The sequence below is a fragment of the Panulirus ornatus genome, chromosome 2, assembly GCF_036320965.1.
Source record: "Panulirus ornatus isolate Po-2019 chromosome 2, ASM3632096v1, whole genome shotgun sequence".
NCBI classification, from domain to species: domain Eukaryota; kingdom Metazoa; phylum Arthropoda; class Malacostraca; order Decapoda; family Palinuridae; genus Panulirus; species Panulirus ornatus.
Genome location: NC_092225.1, coordinates 84,060,830 through 84,084,006, shown reverse-complemented (window position 1 = coordinate 84,084,006; position 23,177 = coordinate 84,060,830). Strand labels below are relative to the sequence as shown.

Here is a 23,177-nt window from a genome sequence, read left to right as displayed (position 1 = left end):
ACAGAACTTTCCATGGTTTACCCCAGATGCTTCACACATCCTAGTTCAATCCCTTTTAGAAAGTTAGAATACAAGGAGGGGAGGGTTTCCAGCCCCCCTCTCCCGTCCCCTTTAGTCACCTTCTACGACACGTGAGGAATGTGTGGGAAGTATTCTTTCTCCCTTATCCTCAGGGATAGAATAGATATATATTATATTATTATCATTATATTTGCTTTGTCGCTGTCTCCCGCATTAGTGAGGTAGCGCAAGGAAACAAACGAAAGAATGGCCCAACCCACCCACATACACATGTATGTACATACACGTCCACACACGCAAATATACATACCTATACATCTCAACGTATACATACATATACACACACAGACATATACATATATACACATGTACAAAATTCATACTGTCTACCTTTATTCATTCCCATCGCCACCCCGCCACACATGGAATAACAACCCCCTCCCCCCTCATGTGTGCGAGGTAGCGCTAGGAAAGACAACAAAGGCCCCATTCGTTCACACTTAGTCTCTAGCTGCCATGTAATAATGCACTGAAACCACAGCTCCCTTTCCACATCCAGGCCCCACAGAACTTTCCATGGTTTACCCCAGACACTTCACATGCCCTGGTTCAATCCATTGACAGCACGTCGACCCCAGTATACCACATCGTTCCAATTCACTCTATTCCTTGCACGCCTTTCACCCTCCTGCATGTTCAGGCCCCGATATATATATGTATATGATTAAGATGGTGAGTGGAATATTATAACTAGGAAAAATCTCGGTGACGTACAGAAAATTCAGAATAAGAGTTATAGATAAATGAAGAGGGCAGAAAGAAGTTTTTAGTATTTTTTCTGAGTTCCATAAATTCTGAAATTAATGGAAAACCAGAAGGATTTTACAGGTTCATAAAACTCCACTGTATTTCATTCTTCAGTAAAATCATATAGTGAACTATTTGGTGCAGAATGGATCACGTTATTGACAATGATTTTTATATCAGGTGTTAAGTTGATAAAAAATTCTGTATTTGCTCCTCATTTTGATTCTAGTTCCATTAATTGAAGAGATCTCAAACATTATAGATTTTTAATGTTGTTTTATAGCAAGTTTTCAGTTAGACTTATCCTTTCTGTGTTGTATTTCAGGAGTTAGTTGATAAACCTCGGCTGTTTGTTGAGGGAGCAAGTGCAAATGATGTGACCCAAGGTCAGTTAGGCAACTGCTGGTATGTTGCTGCTTGTGCTACACTTGCTGGTGTTAAGGAACTGTGGCATAAAGTAAGTTTCCAGTCAAGTTTTAAGAAATATGAAGGATGTGAATCTGTATTTGTTTCCATTTTGAAAAGAATTCCTAATTATGTATCCATTTTTTCAGTTATCTTTTGATGAGCTGAGGTGATTTGAATAAAACTGTTAAACTTACCAGTATTGTTTTGAATTGTAAAATTTTGGTGAGAAAAGATAAGACTAATTTTTTTACAATAATCATTTTTCTTTAAGCCACCATGTTGCATGACGAGGATGGTGATCATAAGATTAGTTTTGAAAGTGCGAAAAGGTATGTCTTCCTACAGGGAGGCCAGTGATCAGGGAAAGTGAAAATCTTGATTGTCTGGGATGATGATAAGGTATTGTCCTAATAATAACCTCTGGTTTGCCTGCTATCTAGACCTAAGGGCAGTTAACCTTGCTGTGGAAGCAACCCAGTTCATTGGGTAGAAGTTACTGATTCTACTGTACTTATTACATGCTGAGGCACATTTAGAAATGTGTCTTATAGGGACCTTGAAAACAGGAGAGGGTTGTGTCCCATAAGATTTGGTGATAGTAAAGGAAAGCATAATGATTCCTATCAAGGTAGAATTAGAAAAGCAAGTCTGTTACGTTAGAGGACAGATTTATCATTTGGCTTTCAACTTGGTACTGATATCAAAAGAGGGGTATGTAAAGATAAGAACCAAGGAGGCATCCCTGCTATCAATTTGAGATGTAAAGATAACTTAGAACCTTAATTGCTTTATCAGAAAATTGCTTATGATGCTAAATGCAGCGAGGTTGTGAACGCCTTGTTAAATCAGTTGCTGTGGAGAGTTGACCGTGATTTTTCATTGCACTGAGTGAGGTTGGTTGGAGACACTTGGAAAGGTGAACCTCTTTATTGTACCACATTCACCTCCATCCACCTGAATTGTGTACAGAGCTGTGCTTGGCTGTGTTCTGTGACCCTTGTGTGATCTGTTGTTGAAGAGAGTTTCCTTTGGTTCTCATTCCCATTAAGTGAGGTAACTCCAGGAGTGGCAAAACTGGTAGTTAGATTGGTGATAGAGAATACCTAAGATGCAGAGACCATGAGAAACACAACTCTCATGCAGTTTATATGGAAGTTTTTAGCAGGGCTGCTGTATAGTTTCCCTTGCTGGGTTTGGAAAATGTGCCTGTGTGTAATTCAAGAATAAAATGCAGATAAAGTAGGTGCCCTCCCTGTATCCCTAAATTAAACTTAAATCCTTCATAGTTTGGCAGAATGGAGAATATAAACAAATAGGAAGGGGACAATGAAAACTTGTATATAAGACGATAATTGGCTGCAATGAGGGATATAACTATAATCATTGTGACTGAAAAAATTTTCTCCAACATTTTTAGGATACAACTAATTGTAGGAATGGCACACTCTCGAACTAGAATAATAGATAAGTGAACAGTTTACAGGGGGAATGCTTAAAAAAGTGAATGATCAAGAGATGAACTGTTAAAAAAAAGAACGTGTGAATGCAATTCATTATGCAAGGTGATTATCCAAGGATGGAACACTAGCAGACTGTGAACCACAAGGAAGAGCATCAGTTCAGAGCATGAATCATTGATAAGCCACTTAAACAATTAGGAAACATTATGAAAAAAGGAACTGTTGGGTTAGGCAATAGTCTGTATTGAGGAATACAAGGCAAAGGAACAGTTCAGAATATGAATCACTATAAAAGAAAATTGTTTAAGTGAGAAATCATGTGAAAAGGCGCTGGTGCCAGTTTAGGACTATAGGATTGGGGAGTGGTTCAGAAAGGAACTTGCAGAAATAGAAGTGGTCCAAGTGATGGCCCATTTGCCCAAGGAATACTGTGTTTGGCCAGGGAACAATTTTGTCAGGTTGACCCCTTAGAATCAAACAAAGAAATGTGTAACAGAGCCAATGTCAGTGACAGACAAAATTTCTGACAGCTTTACTGTTTACAAGCCATCTGTTGTAGAGAAATGTTTCTCAAAAAGATTGGAATGGAGGCCATGATATGATAGTCCTGGGCATTTTAGACGCATGGACACCTAGAAAACGTGCTTGATATGTGCTGTCTTGCTGCCTTCTGACAAAGGAAGTTTGTGTCAGGAGAGAAAAACATGGATGTCTACAGAATTGACAAATGTGGAATCTATGTATATTGGGTGGAGACTGTGATGAATGTCCCCATCCCTCCAGTTGGAAAAAGTGTTGACTAGCACTTGAAGGAAAAGGAGGAGTTTTCATGATGAAATGTAACAAGAATCATAGCCACTCTTGACCTGAGGTTCAGGCAGTAAGACCAAGGACTTTACAGCAAATTACAGTAGATGCCAGAATTTTTGCTTATTAGAATGATGTGTCAGCATTGGACAGTTTTTTAAGTGTCCACTGAATACCAAGGGTTACTAATTTCTGACCATTTGTCACACATTATTGATTTCTGTGAGAGTGTGTAAAGGTTAGAGTGCTTATCAAATCTTATTCTATTAAGTAGCCCAATGTTACCTTAATGATTATGTCTTAAGTGAACATATAGCATTGCTTAGATTAGTGAAGTAGATGAAGCTGAACTAACAAGCAACTGGAGTTGTAACTCCCCTTGCTGTCCTAAAGAAAGAGCCATTGTGACATGTGACATCATAGGTTTTGATCAATCGGAGCACCCCAGATACCAGTGCCCAATGTTTCAAATACTGCATATGAGCATGTGACTGGCCTGAGCAGACATGCTATATTCTCTCTCTTAGAGGGAAGGTCCTTAACTCCATCTAGTGCTAGAGCATGCTCCTTTAACTGCATATAAAAGGGCATGTCTTGTAGGATAACTCAAGAGCTGCTGTATTTTGGAATTACTCTGTTTAATGTCTTTCAGTAATCAAGGAACCTGAGCATTTGCTGTGTGGCCTTGATTTGTGGGCTGTCAGATAGAGCACCCATTCTTCAAGTCTCCATCTGATCAGTATATAAGTAACCATGTTCAAAACAGCTCAGTGGCCTGGTGGGTTTTTTCTTGACAGTTGACAGCCAGCCAGTGTGTGTATGGTCCTACTTACATCCGGCAGTGGCCACCTTTAACCCAGAGGGGCAATCCTCTCGTGATTCCTGAGTGCTACCTATACTCCGAGCATATGTGAGATAGAATAAATGAAAAAAGAACAGTTTATTGAATTCAGGCAGCCTTTCGGCTGAAAATATATACAATTGAGGAATTACATAATTAGGTGGGTCATATTAGTAACTAGCTAATTAATCACAAAAGAGCTAAAGATCAAGATGGGGCTGGATACTTCTATGATTTAGAGTAGGACATGAGTGAAGTCTGTCTACATAGTGCAGGAGCTTTTGCAGAGCAAATCCTCTGGTTTATACATTGTACATTTAGTGGTGATTTGTTGAAGATTAAGTGGTGTAAAGTTACATAATGGTTGAATTGCAATAGTATTGCATTGACATACATTATGCATTTAATGGTGAACTGAAGTAATACTGTGTTGACATATATATTATTTTTTTTTTACTATTTGTCATTTCCCGCATTAGTGAGGTAGCATTAAGAACAGAGGACTGAGCCTTTGAGGGAATATCCTCCCTTGGACCCCTTCTCTGTTCCTTCTTTTGGAAAATTAAAAAAACGAGAGGGGAAGATTTCCAGCCCCCTGCTCCCTCCCCTTTTAGTTGCCTTCTACAACATGCAGGGAATACTGGGAAGTACTCCTTCTTCCCTATCCCCTGGGATAATATATATAATATATTATTTATATTATATATTCAACGATGAATATTTTCATGTTGGTTGTGTTACAGTAATGTAGTAGTTGACATACAGATAACTATGGGAAAACTAAGCTGTTTGCTTGCTTAGCTGCACTTGATCATGCATTGTTTATGACATTCACAATAGTAGGTGTTGGGAGCATTGGTTATTACAAGGTGATTGTGGGACATTATGTAAACACATTAGGCAGAAGTAGTAGGTAGGAACATTAGGCAGGAGCTTTAGGTAGAAGTAGTCAGTCAGAACATTAGGAGCCTCTGCAAACAGTGTGCTAGACTTTCCCTCTACTAATGGCTTGTTAAGGGTGAGGCAGTAAATGCTAAGAAGCATCAGCGGAGTTTACTAGTTAAGGAGACTTTGTGCCATGGCTTCCCCCTTGAGGGAGTTCCAGAAGGGAACAGGGATCAGAGATATAGATAGATTGATAGTTAATTAGTTGACAGAACCATGGTGGCTTCCATGATATAAATATTTGTATGGTCATCTTTATAGTTTCAGAGTTTCATTAGTATTGCATTTAGTATAGACTTACCTGGTTGAGGCAAAGTAATCTTCCTAGGAACCATAGGATACTTTTATGATAGAACTTGATGACATTACTTATCATAATGCAATTTTAAAGATGCATTTTCAGTGGTGGCTAAGAGCAAAGCAGTTTTTTCATGTACAGTAAATGGTTGTTCATCAAGATATACTGTATTGCTTGGATTTCTTTGAAATAGATTGTTAAGCGTTTACTGTACTACAATTACTGTCGTTTAAAAATGTTGTTATATCTGTTCACCTTCAATTTTCTCTTTATCACTGATTCTTTATGAGTACTTGGAAGTCTGAAGATTAACTTACAACACTGTTTTTTCCTTCCAAAAATCATACAATCAGTGATTCTGTTGCTTTATACAGTTTGACTTTCCCTTAATCTCTGTAATAATAATAATCTCTGTAATAATAATGATAAATTTTATTAATCAAGGTGATACCAGACTACAAAGATCAAGAGTATGGTGATATACACCCAGGCATCTTCCACTTCCGATTCTGGAGGTTTGGTGAGTGGCTGGATGTTGTTATTGATGACCTTCTACCAACTATTGAGGGGCAATTGATATTTACTCATTCAAGAGAAAAAGGCGAGTTTTGGTGTGCCCTGCTTGAGAAAGCATATGCCAAGCTGCATGGATCATATGAAGCATTAGAAGTAAGTTCTTGAGATTAGTAATAATTATATGATATGTGTGGACATTTTTGTTATACAAATGTTATGCCTGCAGAACGGTTAAAAATTGTATACTCAAAAACTTTGAAGCATCAACGTATTCTTGCTAAAAGAAGCATATTTTGATAAAGAAGTGTTAATTTCTTTTATGTAATGTGAATATCACTTGAACTGATTAATGTCATTGTATGATATCTGCATAAGTTAGTGAAGATATAGCATTTTGCATTTATGTTGCTTATATCCACTTAGCCAGTTTCCTAACCATTGAAGTACAGCCCCATCTGTACTTTGTGGCTTAACTTTTGTTAGTGACCTCTGATGTGAGACTTTATCAAATGCATTTTAAAAATCTAAATAGATGACAACAAATACTTTACTCTCATCATACATGTTGACTATGTTATAAAAGATCAAGCAGATTCTTCATACAACCTTCTTTTCCAAGCTCTCCCACTTTCACTACCCTCTTGCCACCCATATCATTTCCTTTTCTAAAGCCCTGCAAACTTTTACCCTTGCCACCCATCCATAAGTGATCTGACATCCCACCAGCTGCCCTTAACATAATTATATACAAAAGTCTCTTTTCAGCATACCTATCAGTTGGGGTATATTCCAGTAATGCCTGCTCACCACTGACTCCACTGTGTGTCCCTCTTTTTAAACTAGTTATTCCCAGTCAACAGTTATTGTAGCACACAACTTCAGAAGCTGTTCACCATTTTCATTTACAGCGGGTACCCTATACCCCCTAATTATACCCTCAACTGCCATATCACTTGCCCTTACACTCAAATCACCTATCACTACTGCTGGTTCACTTGCATCAAAATTGCTCTTGCTACCAGGTGCATAAGCATTAACATTCTTCCAGCTCACATAATCTATTTTCATCTTCACACACATCAGTCTGATGCTCACTATCTTGCACACATTCCTAAAATTCTTTCAGCAAAAGTGCCACCCTTTCTTTTGTTTTGCTCATAGACTTTACCCTTAGGACATTCCAAGCTATTCTTTCCCTTTTCCATTGCACTTAGTTCTGCTTAGATTCAGAACTTATCTCTCCCTTCTCCTCCCAGTTACATCCATGCGCATTCAGACACCCCTGCTTGAGCTTTTGAGATGAGCTTTCCTTCTTTTCCATCTCTTAGAAATTGAAATGCAACATAGTGAGGGTTCCATGCTCCCACTCCTTTAACATTAACTGGACTATAGATATCTACTTCTTTATTATTATTTCCTTTTTCTAGATATATGAATATGATCACGTATATGATTCTACACAGAATGAACTAATGAGCATTGCCTCCATTTACAAATATTCTTGCCATGGTTGCAAGGATGGCTACAATATACATTTATAACCTCTAACATTTCTTCATCACATTGCACCAATGCATTGAAATTATATATGTACTCAGAGAGTAAAGGTTTGTTTTGAATTTGTGTTTTGTATCTTAAGAAATCCACCTCTGATAATCAGAAATATTGCAATAGATGAAATATTTCTAAAATTTTTCTAATGATTTGTACATTCATAAGTAATGACCGTAGAAAATTTTTTGATCACCTCTGAATATCCAGCCTTATTTTATAAAATCCTATGTACCATCCTAACTCAAACTTTCCACATTGTGATATACTCTTCTGTCATGTTTGTTTCTGAACTGTATATATTTGATGCCCAATTAGCAGGTGATTTTTCTTTTACCCAGGGTGGCAATCTCAGTGATGCTCTTGTGGACTTGACCTCAGGAGTATCAGCACATTTGGATCTTACCATTGGTGGCTACATTGAAGACTTTGAGAAACGTAAACAGTTATTCAAGATGATGAGCAAGGAGATGAGCGATCATGCTTTAATGTGCTGTGCAATTACTGTGAGTTTCTCTTGTAGATTTTGTGGTAGAAATATGAGTAGTGGAGTCTCAGTAATGCAAATTCTAAATATCCATAGTTTTTTACTCTGTAAAAAATGGAAATAGTTATCATTGTTCATCATTATTCACAAACATTTTCCTATAAAATCTAAAATATTCCCATTCAAGCAAGTAATGGTGTTTATGATTGTTAAGTATAGAGAAGTCCAAGTAGTCACTGTCTGATAATTGTGTTTAATTTCAAATAGGTAAATAAGATCATTTATGATCATTCTGCATGCATTTGATCATTGAATATTATCACTGCATGCTACTGGTTCATAATTCATCATTACTAAACTGTGGCATTTGAGTTTAATGACAATTATTGTTTAGTGGCCCATGGAGTATCAGGAATCTTGAAGTATACCTATAACCCATTTACTACAACTCTCCTCTGTATGTGACATTTATTTTTCTACTCATTGTGGCTCTCCTATATGTGGTCAAACACTTTCAGATATTCTGCACCAAGGGTGATACCTATTGGGTAGAATACAGTAACTGGCATGCCACACAGTGATTCCTTATGCACGTCTGGTATTTTTCTTTTTGGCTGGTTCAGTATTTTTGAAATAGGGGAAAAAAGGCATACATTGACTTTGCACCAGCAGGGTAATTCCCAGAACACCATTTATTACATAAATCTGTTGGACACCAGTTACTTGTATGGCTTCGAGAAATGGTTTCCAATCTGAGGACCTTGGATCCAAAAGGGGTTCATGAAGCCTTATCAGTGGGTATGTGGATTACAATTCGAGGAGCAAAAGGTTTATTGCTATCAGGCTGTTTTGTTTAATTAGAGCACTACTTTAGCTCACAAGTTTTGCTTAAAGCTGTAGTATTTTGCAAAGATTTAACAGTATGGAAATAGCAAATAAACAAATCCATTCTGATAAGAAAAATAATGAGTCACCATCGAGAGGAATTATGTCGTGTATTAAACCATGGCCAAGGGGTACACCAACCGAAATGGTAGGGACCACTTGTTTAAAAGATAGTCATGGAGAAAATGGATGGACATATACACTTGATGTACAGGAATCCATAAGACTGGGGAAAAAGTGACTCAGATCCTGTGTTTTTGGGCATACCTTACACATAGAGGCTACTGAAGTGAAGCATTGTGAGTATGTAAATGTGTGTAAATAGTAATCAGAAATTTGTCTACAGAATACATATTAGATATATGTAGATGAATGTATATATGAATGTAGACAGTAGAAAATAGAATAGAAAAATTGTGACAGACTTGTGTGAAGGTATTTGTATATGATTCATTATAAACAGGGATTAGTTGTGTGTCTGGTAGCATCTACTACTCTAAAACTTCATTTTGTGATGGCTCATTATTCTTGTTACTAACGTTTTATAGTAGTCTTAAATCTGTTTTACAGTGGTAATGGTAGTATTATGAAATAGAATTTTTCTCTTTTTGAAAATTGCCATCCAGAGGGTAGCCTCAGGTTTTAAGACTTCTGTACTGAATGGGGTAAAGGAGATTTCTGTTATCGACTACATTATATTATTTACTTAGGGTTCAGTTTCAAAATTTTAGGATTGAAATATTAAACCCTTTTTAGGATAAACATCTTCAGTCTTTCCTTTTGAGGAGACTGGTTACCTGTCCCAGCAGCCTAAGTAGGAACTTTTCTGGTCTTAGATCTGATACTGTTTACAAGTTTTTCTGACATGTATTCCCCAGTGTTATATAAAGAATTTTCAGTTCATCATTGGCTTTAGAAGGAGAGCAAGTGATTTTCAAGTTATATCCAAACACAGAATCTTCTTGTCTTTTATGTTGAGCTGTTGTGGGTTAGAATTAAACTAAACCCTGCTTCTTTTTAAAAGTGAAGCCATGAAATTTAGGTATACTCCCTTTATCATCCTGTGTTGGAATACTTTTACAAGAGTACATCATGCCTTGTGCCTAGTAAAATCCTTTCAAGGTAGTTTTGAATTTCAGTTGTTATTGAGGAAATCACTTGAGTGTTTGCCTCTGTCCCTTACATCCCCTCTTAGTGAGAAACATATGTAGTTTGATTTAGTAACTTGTCTTAGTGACTAAAGCTGGGCTTTACCATAAAAGCATATGCTGTCAGGAATGTGGCCTTTACCTTGGCCTTTCTCAGCCATCCATATTATTTATGTAGGTTAAGCAGCCCTTGCTGTTCACCTCTCTTGATCTCTATGGATATTTTAGGTCACTTCTGCCTTTTTTTGCACCACAGCTTGAAAGCTTTGGATTCTGGAAGTTATGCATGAAAATTCTCAAACAGTACTACAAACATGGCATTCAGTCTCCTACTGACGACAGCTTCATTCAGTCTGGAAATCTTTTCAGACCATGTTGAAAGATGTTAATGTTTCTGAATTATGGAAGCCTTATTCATATTTTTTCTAGCCTATTCCATGACACTTTTATATCTAGTTACTTGTTTACATTTTTTAGGAATGCTTTTCAAGAATGCTTTCTGTCAATTTTGGCAAGAAATATTCAAATCCTTCTTGGGATAAACTTCTTTGGTCATTTCCAGGTGACTGAGTACCTTCCCTAACCATCAAGGTAAGAGCTTTCTTGATCTTAGATTTGTTATGGTTTAAGAGTTTTTCTCATGAACTCAATATCATCTGCTGACATAAACACTTTTCAGTTCAGCCTTATCTCTGAAAGGAGAGGTAGTGATTTTCATGCTATATCCAAATACAGTCTTTTTGTCTTTCATGATAAGCAGCTATGGGTTAAGTTTAAACCAAACCCTGTTCTTTTTTTTTTTTTTTAAGTGATACCATGAAATTTTGGTATACACTTTACCATCCTATCTTGGAATATTTTTAGGACACATCATACCTTTTGCTTGGTGAAATCCTTTCAAGATTTTTTTTTATCCACTAGAGTTATCAAGGAAAACACTTCTGTGTTCATTCTTTTCCCTTGCATCCCCTGTCAGTGAGTAAACATACCTACTTTGAATAAATAACTTGTCTGAGTAGCTTAACTTGGGCTTTGCCCTAAAAGCATATGTTGTCAGAAAAATGGCCTTTACCTTGGCCTTTCTCAGGAATCTTTGTTCAGAGAAAACCAAGAGAAAGGGGCTTTAGCATTTGTCTTCCACCTTCACATATGCTACCTTGAATTAAACATGGTGGATATTCCCTGTATATGTCTCAGAATTCCTTCTGAGAGAGAGTTGGTTTCCTGTTGTCTATCAGCTCACCACTAAAGTTATTAGAGATGTTAGCTTCTTGAAGAGGTTATCTCTAACCTTCCTCCTTCAAGTGCATATGCTCTCGCATTTATTTGTGGATAGACTGCAAAGGAGAAAAGTAAAGGTTTTGGAGTTTGAAAGACCTTTCCTTTTTGTGGCAGTGTCTACAAGCAATTTTTCCTGTTTTCTTGCTCTGCTCAGCTTTCCCTTCTTTTTTGAGAAACCTTCTCTTGAAGTCTTTTGATGTCACCATGGTTGAGCAGTACAACCTGTGGATTCTGTGAGGTTGGTCTGGTTGAGAGGCTTGATGATGGGGCTAGTTGGTGGTAGGCAGGTAGAAAAAAAATTCAAATGGTTTGTCTTACTTAACAGAACTCATCTTTAGCATATATAGCAAAATATCACTGGGACCATGAGTCTTGTATGGGTCAAGTCCTTTTAGTATTTCATTCACATCCTTTCTGGATATCTCAGTTAATTCCAAAACCTTCTTCCCTTTCCATCTCACTGATGTTGGGGCTACAGTGTTTACCATCATCTTCTACAGCTTTTCCTATGGAATCTCTCAGCCTGATTAGCTGGTCCTTAACTGACTACCGTCTCGATAAATTTATGGAAATATTTTGGATTTTCACCAGTCTTGATCACAATATTCTTTTCAAAGCTCCTCCATTCTTATCCTGTTATACTTGTTCCATGCTCTCTTTTTTATGTATGTTGCAAATGCTGGCCTGCTGGAGTGCCATCTATGTTTTCATCACTGCACATCTTGAAGTTCCTTTGCTTTCTGACATCTTTTATCAAACCATTCCTTCCTCTTTCTTACCATTCCCTCTCTATTTGAGGCTCAAGATAACTATACTGGTACTCCTTCAATCTAAACTTCAAAGAGCCTCTCACCACCAAGTCTTGGTTACCAGCATCTAAATTCCATTTCCTAATGTATATTACCATAGAAATTAGAGGTTTGTGTAGTTTCCACAATTATATCTCCCTCTTTATATCTTGTCTCACCTTTGCTCTTTAAATGAATTTGTTTACTACATAATCAATCCTGAGCACAACATGACTACTTCTTCCAAATGATGTATCATACAGTGTAATGTGCTCAATATCCATGTTCGTATGTGTGAAGATAAGCTCTAGCAATAATATTATATCAGTCTCTATGACCCTGGTGTGCTCCATGACATGACGATATAGGAAATTTTCCAGTATACAGTCTAAAAACTTGTGTCTCCATAACTCCCTGTCACCATAAGAATCCAAATTCCCCCAGTCTATCTCCTGATAATTGAAATTCCCCATTGTCAGTACTTCACCACCTCTAAGAAGTGTGTTTCACCACTTCATGTACCATCTAGATTGTTCCATCATTGATGCCACTGTATTTTTATTTTGAGCAGTACACTAGACTAGTGTGACATCTGTGGTTTGCCAGCAGACTTCTAAAGATTTTAGTTGCAATGTTTAAATTTTCAGCAGCTGTATGACTTCATTTCTTATTCATATATATCACTAGCATTGAAGCTTATTGATACAGTGGTGAAATTGATGAGAACTGCTATTGACGTTTGTGTGAATAAATTGTACATTTCCTTTTCCATAGCCAGAGGTTGAACCATTATGTGACATTCATTTTTTTTTTTTCATTCATTTCAAGCTAAAAGTTTGTTTTATAAATTGTTTCTTACATTTTTCATATGTATATATATGTATGTGTGTGTGTGTGTGTGTATGTGCGTATGTATGTGTATGTGTGTGTGTGTGTATATGTATATATATATGTATATTATCCCTGGGGATAGGGGTGAAAGAATACTTCCCACGTATTCCTCGCGTGTCGTAGAAAGCGACTAGAGGGGACGGGAGCGGGGGGCCGGAAATCCTCCCCTCCTTGTATTAACTTTCTAAAATGGGAAACAGAAGAAGGAGTCACGCGGGGAGTGATCATCCTCCTCGAAGGCTCAGAGTGGGATGCCTAAATGTGTGTGGATGTAACCAAGATGTGAAAAAAGGAGAGATAGGTAGTATGTTTGAGGAAAGGAACCTGGATGTTTTGGCTCTGAGTGAAACGAAGCTCAAGGGTAAAGGGGAAGAGTGGTTTGGAAATGTCTGGGGAGTGAAGTCAGGGGTTAGTGAGAGGACAAGAGCAAGGGAGGGAGTAGCAATACTCCTGAAACAGGAGTTGTGGGAGTATGTGATAGAATGCAAGAAAGTAAATTCTCGATTAATATGGGTAAAACTGAAAGTTGATGGAGAGAGGTGGGTGATTATTGGTGCATATGCACCTGGGCATGAGAAGAAAGATCATGAGAGGCAAGTGTTTTGGGAGCAGCTAAATGAGTGTGTTAGCGGTTTTGATGCACGAGACCGGGTTATAGTGATGGGTGATTTGAATGCAAAGGTGAGTAATGTGGCAGTTGAGGGAATAATTGGTATGCATGGGGTGTTCAGTGTTGTAAATGGAAATGGTGAAGAGCTTGTAGATTTATGTGCTGAAAAAGGACTGATGATTGGGAATACCTGGTTTAAAAAGCGAGATATACATAAGTATACTTATGTAAGTAGGAGAGATGGCCAGAGAGCGTTATTGGATTACGTGTTAATTGACAGGCGCGCGAAAGAGAGACTTTTGGATGTTAATGTGCTGAGAGGTGCAAATGGAGGGATGTCTGATCATTATCTTGTGGAGGCTAAGGTGAAGATTAGTATGGGTTTTCAGAAAAGAGGAGTGAATGTTGGGGTGAAGAAGGTGGTGAGAGTAAGTGAGCTTGGGAAGGAGACCTGTGTGGGGAAGTACCAGGAGAGACTGTGTACAGAATGGAAAAAGGTGACAACAATGGAAGTAAGGGGAGTGGGGGAGGAATGGGATGTATTTAGGGAATCAGTGATGGATTGCGCAAAAGATGCTTGTGGCATGAGAAGAGTGGGAGGTGGGCTGTTTAGAAAGGGTAGTGAGTGGTGGGATGAAGAAGTAAGAGTATTAGTGAAAGAGAAGAGAGAGGCATTTGGACGATTTTTGCAGGGAAAAAATGCAATTGAGTGGGAGAAGTATAAAAGAAAGAGACAGGAGGTCAAGAGAAAGGTGCAAGAGGTGAAAAAAAGGGCAAATGAGAGTTGGGGTGAGAGACTATCAGTAAATTTTAGGGAGAATAAAAAGATGTTCTGGAAGGAGGTAAATAGGGTGCGTAAGACAAGGGAGCAAATGGGAACTTCAGTGAAGGGCGCAAATGGGGAGGTGATAACAAGTAGCGGTGATGTGAGAAGGAGATGGAATGAGTATTTTGAAGGTTTGTTGAATGTGTCTGATGACAGAGTGGCAGATATAGGGTGTTTTGGTCGAGGTGGTGTGCAAAGTGAGAGGGTTAGGGAAAATGATTTGGTAAACAGAGAAGAGGTAGTAAAAGCTTTGCGGAAGATGAAAGCCGGCAAGGCAGCAGGTTTGGATGGTATTGCAGTGGAATTTATTAAAAAAGGGGGTGACTGTATTGTTGACTGGTTGGTAAGGTTATTTAATGTATGTATGACTCATGGTGAGGTGCCTGAGGATTGGCGGAATGCGTGCATAGTGCCATTGTACAAAGGCAAAGGGGATAAGAGTGAGTGCTCAAATTACAGAGGTATAAGTTTGTTGAGTATTCCTGGTAAATTATATGGGAGGGTATTGATCGAGAGGGTGAAGGCATGTACAGAGCATCAGATTGGGGAAGAGCAGTGCGGTTTCAGAAGTGGTAGAGGATGTGTGGATCAGGTGTTTGCTTTGAAGAATGTATGTGAGAAATACTTAGAAAAGCAAATGGATTTGTATGTAGCATTTATGGATCTGGAGAAGGCATATGATAGAGTTGATAGAGATGCTCTGTGGAAGGTATTAAGAATATATGGTGTGGGAGGCAAGTTGTTAGAAGCAGTGAAAAGTTTTTATCGAGGATGTAAGGCATGTGTACGTGTAGGAAGAGAGGAAAGTGATTGGTTCTCAGTGAATGTAGGTTTGCGGCAGGGGTGTGTGATGTCTCCATGGTTGTTTAATTTGTTTATGGATGGGGTTGTAAGGGAGGTAAATGCAAGAGTCCTGGAAAGAGGGGCAAGTATGAAGTCTGTTGGGGATGAGAGAGCTTGGGAAGTGAGTCAGTTGTTGTTCGCTGATGATACAGCGCTGGTGGCTGATTCATGTGAGAAACTGCAGAAGTTGGTGACTGAGTTTGGTAAAGTGTGTGGAAGAAGAAAGTTGAGAGTAAATGTGAATAAGAGCAAGGTTATTAGGTACAGTAGGGGTGAGGGTCAAGTCAATTGGGAGGTGAGTTTGAATGGAGAAAAACTGGAGGAAGTGAAGTGTTTTAGATATCTGGGAGTGGATCTGTCAGCGGATGGAACCATGGAAGCGGAAGTGGATCATAGGGTGGGGGAGGGGGCGAAAATTTTGGGAGCCTTGAAAAATGTGTGGAAGTCGAGAACAGTATCTCGGAAAGCGAAAATGGGTATGTTTGAGGGAATAGTGGTTCCAACAATGTTGTATGGTTGCGAGGCGTGGGCTATGGATAGAGGTGTGCGCAGGAGGATGGATGTGCTGGAAATGAGATGTTTGAGGACAATGTGTGGTGTGAGGTGGTTTGATCGAGTAAGTAACGTAAGGGTAAGAGAGATGTGTGGAAATAAAAAGAGCGTGGTTGAGAGAGCAGAAGAGGGTGTTTTGAAATGGTTTGGGCACATGGAGAGAATGAGTGAGGAGAGATTGACCAAGAGGATATATGTGTCGGAGGTGGAGGGAACGAGGAGAAGAGGGAGACCAAATTGGAGGTGGAAAGATGGAGTGAAAAAGATTTTGTGTGATCGGGGCCTGAACATGCAGGAGGGTGAAAGGAGGGCAAGGAATAGAGTGAATTGGAGTCATGTGGTATACAGGGGTTGACGTGCTGTCAGTGGATTGAATCAAGGCATGTGAAGCGTCTGGGGTAAACCATGGAAAGCTGTGTAGGTATGTATATTTGCGTGTGTGGACGTGTGTATGTACATGTGTATGGGGGGGGGGGGAGGTTGGGCCATTTCTTTCGTCTGTTTCCTTGCGCTACCTCGCAAACGCGGGAGACAGCGACAAAGTATAAAAAAAAAAAAAAAAAAAAAAAAAAAAAAAAAAAATCACTAGCAACCTAACAACAAAGCTGGAAAAATTTCATGCATGACAATTCACCACAAACTGTTAAAGACAGTGTAATTACACCATCTGGGTGGGAAGCCAGATTTACAGAGCAAATGTTATAGTAAGTCTTAAACTAAAAGAAAAAAATTCTCTTGTATCAGTATACACATATTGATGAAAGTAATTCTTTTATTTTCCCATGTAAATAAAATTCACAGTGAGTAAATGATATTAGTCCCTTGCTATATCTGGGACTAATTCTTGGAAGACCCCATGCCCTGTGAGAAAAGGGGGGGTTACAGGGAGTGCCTTTTGAGAGATGTACCTTAACTCCTAAAATGAACACTTCAAGGACGATGATACACATACGCATATACTTCAAAAACAACATGCATATTCTTTAAGGTACAAAGACATAATGTAAAAACCTTTCAAAGTAATAATATTATGGGAGCATGTCATCCCTGTTGCTCAGAGCCAGCCAGCTATACTGCACGAAAGGCTATCTTGTTGCTTGCCTTAGCAACACCCCCTGGTTATAACACTCCTCCAGCCTCTCCCCAGCAACTGCACTCTGCCTAGCTGAGCTACATGCAACCAGCAGCCATGTGGCACTGCCTGATCTGTGTTAAAAAAAATTTTGATGGTGCCATGAAAAACTGAGATACTCTAAACTTGATGCCATGGCTGGTAAAATGGAATATATTATTCTAAACACATACACTCACAACCATGGTCAGCAAATCTGTGATAGGAAAGGGTTTAGGTATGATTACGACCCTGACAGAAAGAACTACATGAATCTACAAGTGAAAAGTACTTGGATCTTGACATTAGCACCTAACCTGTTGCCAAACACTTCATCAGGAGAAATGTGAAGAAGGCATATGTTTTGCTGATTAATATAAGAATTGCTTTTTGTAACCACAGAAGAAAATGTTCAATACACTATTTACATATTATTTTTGACCTAAATCAAAGTGTGAATCTCAAGTTTGATTACCACACTACATAAAACTCCAATAAAAGAAATCCTAAAGAAGGCACCAAAGTTGATGTAGTACCTGAAATAAGAGAAGTTAGAGGTTGTAAGCCTGCCTGCAGTGGAAGAGAGAAGAATAAGGGAAATGATATTAACTTTAAAAATCTTAATCAAAGTGACAATGTTAACAGTAACCAGTTCTTTGACAGATGCAAAGAAAGACCTATGATACAGCAAGAATATAAAGATGAAACTTGTCAGAAAATATGAGAATAAATACTTCTGTGGAATCACAGTTTTGGATGAATGGAATAAGCAAATTATGAGACTGAATACAGACAGTATTCACAAATTTAATAGTATGTATGACAATAAAGAAAGTTTTAGAGATGGGCACCTTAAGTGTTGAACTACCCTCCCATACTACACAAACAGGCAATCACTAGGCTATTTGAGATGTTCTGAAGAGTTTAAGTGAATAAATATCATATCTATTCATAATATGATGCTTATTCATAAGAAAAGCAAATGAAAAACACTCTAAATTACAAGTAAGACTCATAAACAAAATCTGCAAACTACTGGAAAAGGAGAAACAAGAAGCAAATGAATGACTCTAAACAGGAAAAATTAAGTGAGAAGGAAAGTGGATTCAGTGGAGAATAAAAGCACTGCAAATCTGGATTTATTTGACAGAGCAAGCATTAGCTCAGATAAAAGGTTAGCTGGGTGTACTGCGTACTTTTTGACTGCTAGAAAGTATTTAGTATGGTCCCTGAGATGGAAGTTGGTAAAAAAAAAAAAAAAAAAAGGTAGAAAGGGTTAACATGGGGCTCTTTGAAAGAAAAAAACTTTGATCCATGTCAAAGCTGCAATTTCATACTAATCAAAAGAAAAATAAGAGGAATTCTACAACACAGACAAGAGTCCACATCAAGGCCAGGGCTCAATTGAAATATGGAATTATGAAGCAGAAAGAGAAAAGACAAGGGAAAGTATTTACAAATTTTTAAGGACTTGAAAGACCTGTCTTTTGAAATGTGCGAGGTCATAGTTATTGGGAAAGACATGAGGAGGTAAAGAGTTCCAAAGCTTCGACTTGTAGGGAAGAAGCAGTTGTCAAAACAGCCTGCCCTTGAATTGCTGATGGCCACACAATAATCATGTGATGCAGCAGCTTGCCAAGTATTGCATGGTCTAGCTAGTGGTGGGAGCACACAGGCAGCCAGCTCTTGGCTCTTGAGAGCAAAACCAAATACATATAGAAGAGGGAAAGTGAACCAACATTGTGGCATAGGGCATAGTGCTAAGGGAACAGAAAAGGGCAAATTTCATACCTATATATAAGAAAACAGGAAACAAGTGATGGACTACAGCTTGGTCTTACTTATGTGTGTGATATAAAGGTTCTGAAGATTGTTAGAAAGCAAGTAAATGACTTTCTACAGAAGAAATATTTTTTAAGTGAGAGACAGTATGACTTCAAGGAAAGGAGGTAATGCGTAACTAACCTCCTAGAGAGCTCTGTGAGAGAGTGAGCTCTGTCCTAGACAAAAAGGAGGGTTGGGTGGGCTGTCTGTATCTGGACTGCCAGAAAGCCTTTGACCCTGTAATGCATAGGATTACCAGGCTCAAATAAGGGGGTAACTCCCTTGATGGATAGAAGATTATCTTATTGGGAGGAAACAAAGGACATGTTAGAGGAGGAGCCTTTTCAAGAAGGATTGAGGCAACCTGCAGAGTACCACTGGGTTTGGTTCTAGGACCATTAATCTTCATGATTTAAATTAATAACTTACTTGAAGGTACGTAATCCCACCTGAAAGTGTTTGCAGATGATGCAAAGGTTATGGAAAAAATTTGTAAACTACTAACCTGTGAAATCCAAAAGCAATATGCTCAGAAAGAGAGAGCTACCTTAAACTTCCATGGCCCATGACTTTCCAACACCTTGTCTACTTTCATCAGAAATGCCATGGGATGCACAAGAGAGAAATTTAAGAGTGCTCTGGACAAGTTTTTACAAAGTAATAGACTAGCCAAGCTGTGAAGGTCATGTGGGCCTATGGGTTGCAGCTTCTAAGAGCTTGGTCGACCATTGACCCAACTCCGCAGCTTGGGACCAGCCTGGGCTGAAGGAGAAGAAGACTTCTGAAAACTTCACCAGGTATGAAGGAAGTAAAAAGCAAGGAGAATTGTATTAACTTACAAGGTTAACTGAACAGACTTCAAAGTTGATAATAAGGATAGGACAAAGCGAAAGATGGCATAAACATGAATGATATTTTCTGACAGGTAATAAGCTTCAGGATTCTGTGTGTGAGAGGGACTTAGGAATCGAAATTGAATCTAACCTCTTGCCAAAGCCCCATATGAAGGGAGAAAATTGCTGATGGAAAATATTAGAATAGCTATGAGAATAGCTTTCTCCCCTATCCCTGGGGATAGGGAAGAAAGAATACTTCCCACGCATTCCTCACGTGTTGTAGAAGGCAACTAAAGGGGACGGGAGCGGGGGGGCCAGAAACCCTCCCCTCCTTGTATTTTAACTTTCTAAAAGGGGAAACAGAAGAAGGAGTCACGCGAGGAGTGTTCATCCTCCTCGAAGGCTCAGATTGGGGTGTATAAATGTGTGTGGATGTAACCAAGATGAGAAAAAAGGAGAGATGGTAGTATGTTTGAGGAAAGGAACCTGAATGTTTTGGCTCTGAGTGAAACGAAGCTAAAGGGTAAAGGGGAAGAGTGGTTTGGGAATGTCTTGGGAGTAAAGTCAGGGGTTAGCGAGAGGACAAGAGCAAGGGAAGGAGTAGCACTACTCCTGAATCAGGAGTTTTGGGAGTATGTGATAGAGTGTAAGAAAGTAAATTCTAGATTGATATGGGTAAAACTGAAAGTTGATGGAGAGAGATGGGTGATTATTGGTGCATATGCACCTGGGCATGAGAAGAAAGATCATGAGAGGCAAGTGTTTTGGGAGCAGCTGAATGAATGTGTTAGTGGTTTTGATGCACAAGACCGGGTTATAGTGATGGGTGATTTGAATGCAAAGGTGAGCAATGTGGCAGTTGAGGGAATAATTGGTATACATGGAGTGTTCAGTGTTGTAAACGGAAATGGTGAAGAGCTTGTAGATTTATGTGCTGAAAAAGGACTGGTGATTGGGAATACCTGGTTTAAAAAGCGAGATATACATAAGTATACGTATGTAAGTAGGAGAGATGGCCAGAGAGCGTTATTGGATTACGTGTTAATTGATAGACGCACGAAAGAGAGAGACTTTTGGATGTTGATGTGCTGAGGTGCAACTGGAGGGATGTCTGATCATTATCTTGTGGAGGCGAAGGTGAAGATTTGTGGGGGTTTTCAGAAAAGAAGAGAGAATGTTGGGGTGAAGAGAGTGGTGAGAGTAAGTGAGCTTGTGAAGGAGACTTGTGTGAGGAAGTACCAGGAGAGACTGAGTACAGAATGGAAAAAGGTGAGAACAAAGGAGGTAAGGGGAGTGGGGGAGGAATGGGATGTATTTAGGGAAGCAGTGGTGGCTTGCGCAAAAGATGCTTGTGGCATGAGAAGCGTGGGAGGTGGGTTGATTAGGAAAGGTAGTGAGTGGTGGAATGAAGAAGTAAGATTATTAGTGAAAGAGAAGAGAGAGGCATTTGAACGATTTTTGCAGGGAAAAAATGCGAATGAGTGGGAGAGGTATAAAAGAAAGAGGCATTTTCAGCATAGATACTTTTATGTATGGTGAATACGAGTTTGTGGTCAAAATTTAAATATTCGCATAATTAGTCAAGTAATTAGCATTTAAATTTCATCATAATTAGTCCAGGTGCTAATTAAACGGGTAATATTATGAAATACTATTTTTGACACGAAACACTTAAATACCATATGAAACCACATCTATACACAAATTTTCATTAAAATGTGAGGAAGTTGAAAATCTGAGCAAAAAAAAATGCAAGGCTATAGCCTTGGATTTTTATTGATTTTTTGAAAAAATAGATTTTCTTGACATTTTCAGCATAGATACTTTTATGTATGCTGAATACGAGTCTGTCGTGAAAATCTAAATATTTATATAATTAGTCGAGTAATTAGCATTTAAATTTCATCATAATTAGTCCATGTGCTAATTAAACGGTTATTATTATGAATTACAATCTTTTGACACGAAATACTTAAATACCATAAGGAATAACATCTATACACAAATTTTCATTAAAATCTGAGGAAGTTGAAAATCTGAGCAAAAAAATGCCTTAGACTTTTTTTTTGATTTTTTTGAAAAAATAGATATCCTTGACATTTTCAGCATAGATACTTTTATGTATGCTGAATAAGAGTCTGTGGTCAAAATCTAAATATTCGTATAATTAGTCGAGTAATTAGCATTTAAATTTCATCATAATTAGTTCAGGTGCTAATTAAACGGTTAATATTATGAATTACAGTCTTCTTACAAGAAATACTTAAATACCATATAAAATAACATCTGTACACAAATTTTCATTAAAATCTGAGGAAGTTGAAAATCTGAGCAAAAAAAAGCCTAGGATTTTTATTGATTTTTTTGATAAAATAGATTTTCTTGACGTTTTCAGCATACTTTTATGTATGGTGAGTAAGAGTCTGTGGTCAAAATTTAAATATTCGTATAATTAGTCAAGTAATTAGCATTTAAATTTCATCATAATTAGTCCAGGTGCTAATTAAACGGGTAATATTATGAAATACAATTTTTTTGACTCGAAATACTTAAATACCATATGAAATAACATCTATCCACAAATTTTCATTAAAATTTGAGGAAGTCCAAAATCTGAGCAAAAAAAATGCAAGGCTTATAGCCTTGGATTTTCATTGATTTTTGTGAAAAAATAGATTTTCTTGACATTTTCAGCATAGATACTTTTATGTATGCTGGTCGAGTCTGTGGTCAAAATCTAAATATTCGTATAATTAGTTGAGTAATTAGCATTTAAATATCATCATAATTAGTCCAGGTGCTAATTAAACGATTAATATTATCAAATACAATTATTTGACACGAAATACTTAAATACCATAAGAAATAACATCTATACACAAATTTTCATTAAAATCTGAGGAAGTTGAAAATATGAGCAAAAAAAATGCAAGGCTATAGCCTTGGATTTTTATTGATTTTTTTGAAAAAATAGATTTTCTTGACATTTTCAGCATAGATACTTTTATGTATGCTGAAGTCGAGTCTGTGGTGAAAATCTAAATATTCGTATAATTAGTCGAGTAATTAGCATTTAAATTTCATCATAATTAGTCCAGGTGCTAATTAAACGGTTAATATGAATTACAGTCTTCTTACACGAAATACTTAAATACCATATAAAATAAAATCTATACACAAATTTTCATTAAAATCTGAGGAAGTTGAAAATCTTAGCAAAAACAATGCAAGGCTATTATAATAGCCTTGGATTTTTATTGATTTTTTTGAAAAAATAGATTTTCTTGACATTTTCAGCATAGATACTTTTATGTATGCTGAATACGAGTCTGTGGTGAAAATCTAAATATTCGTATAATTAGTCGAGTAATTAGCATTAAAATTTCATCATAATTAGTCCAGGTGCTAATTAAAAGGTTAATATTATGAATTACAGTGGTT

The 23,177-nt window shown here is 37.8% G+C and overlaps 1 protein-coding gene across 9 annotated transcripts in view; it reads left to right on the top strand.

The window, feature by feature from the left end:
• Positions 1 to 23,177, top strand: part of LOC139757813 (calpain-5-like) — a 255,428-nt gene that overhangs the window by 94,194 nt on the left and 138,057 nt on the right. For all 9 annotated transcript variants that reach the window (XM_071678680.1, XM_071678716.1, XM_071678723.1 and 6 more), the window contains exons 4-6: positions 1,154 to 1,285; positions 6,032 to 6,256; positions 7,996 to 8,160. In XM_071678680.1, the coding sequence (XP_071534781.1) occupies positions 1,154 to 1,285; positions 6,032 to 6,256; positions 7,996 to 8,160 (522 nt within the window). The remainder of the gene's footprint in view (positions 1 to 1,153; positions 1,286 to 6,031; positions 6,257 to 7,995; positions 8,161 to 23,177) is intronic.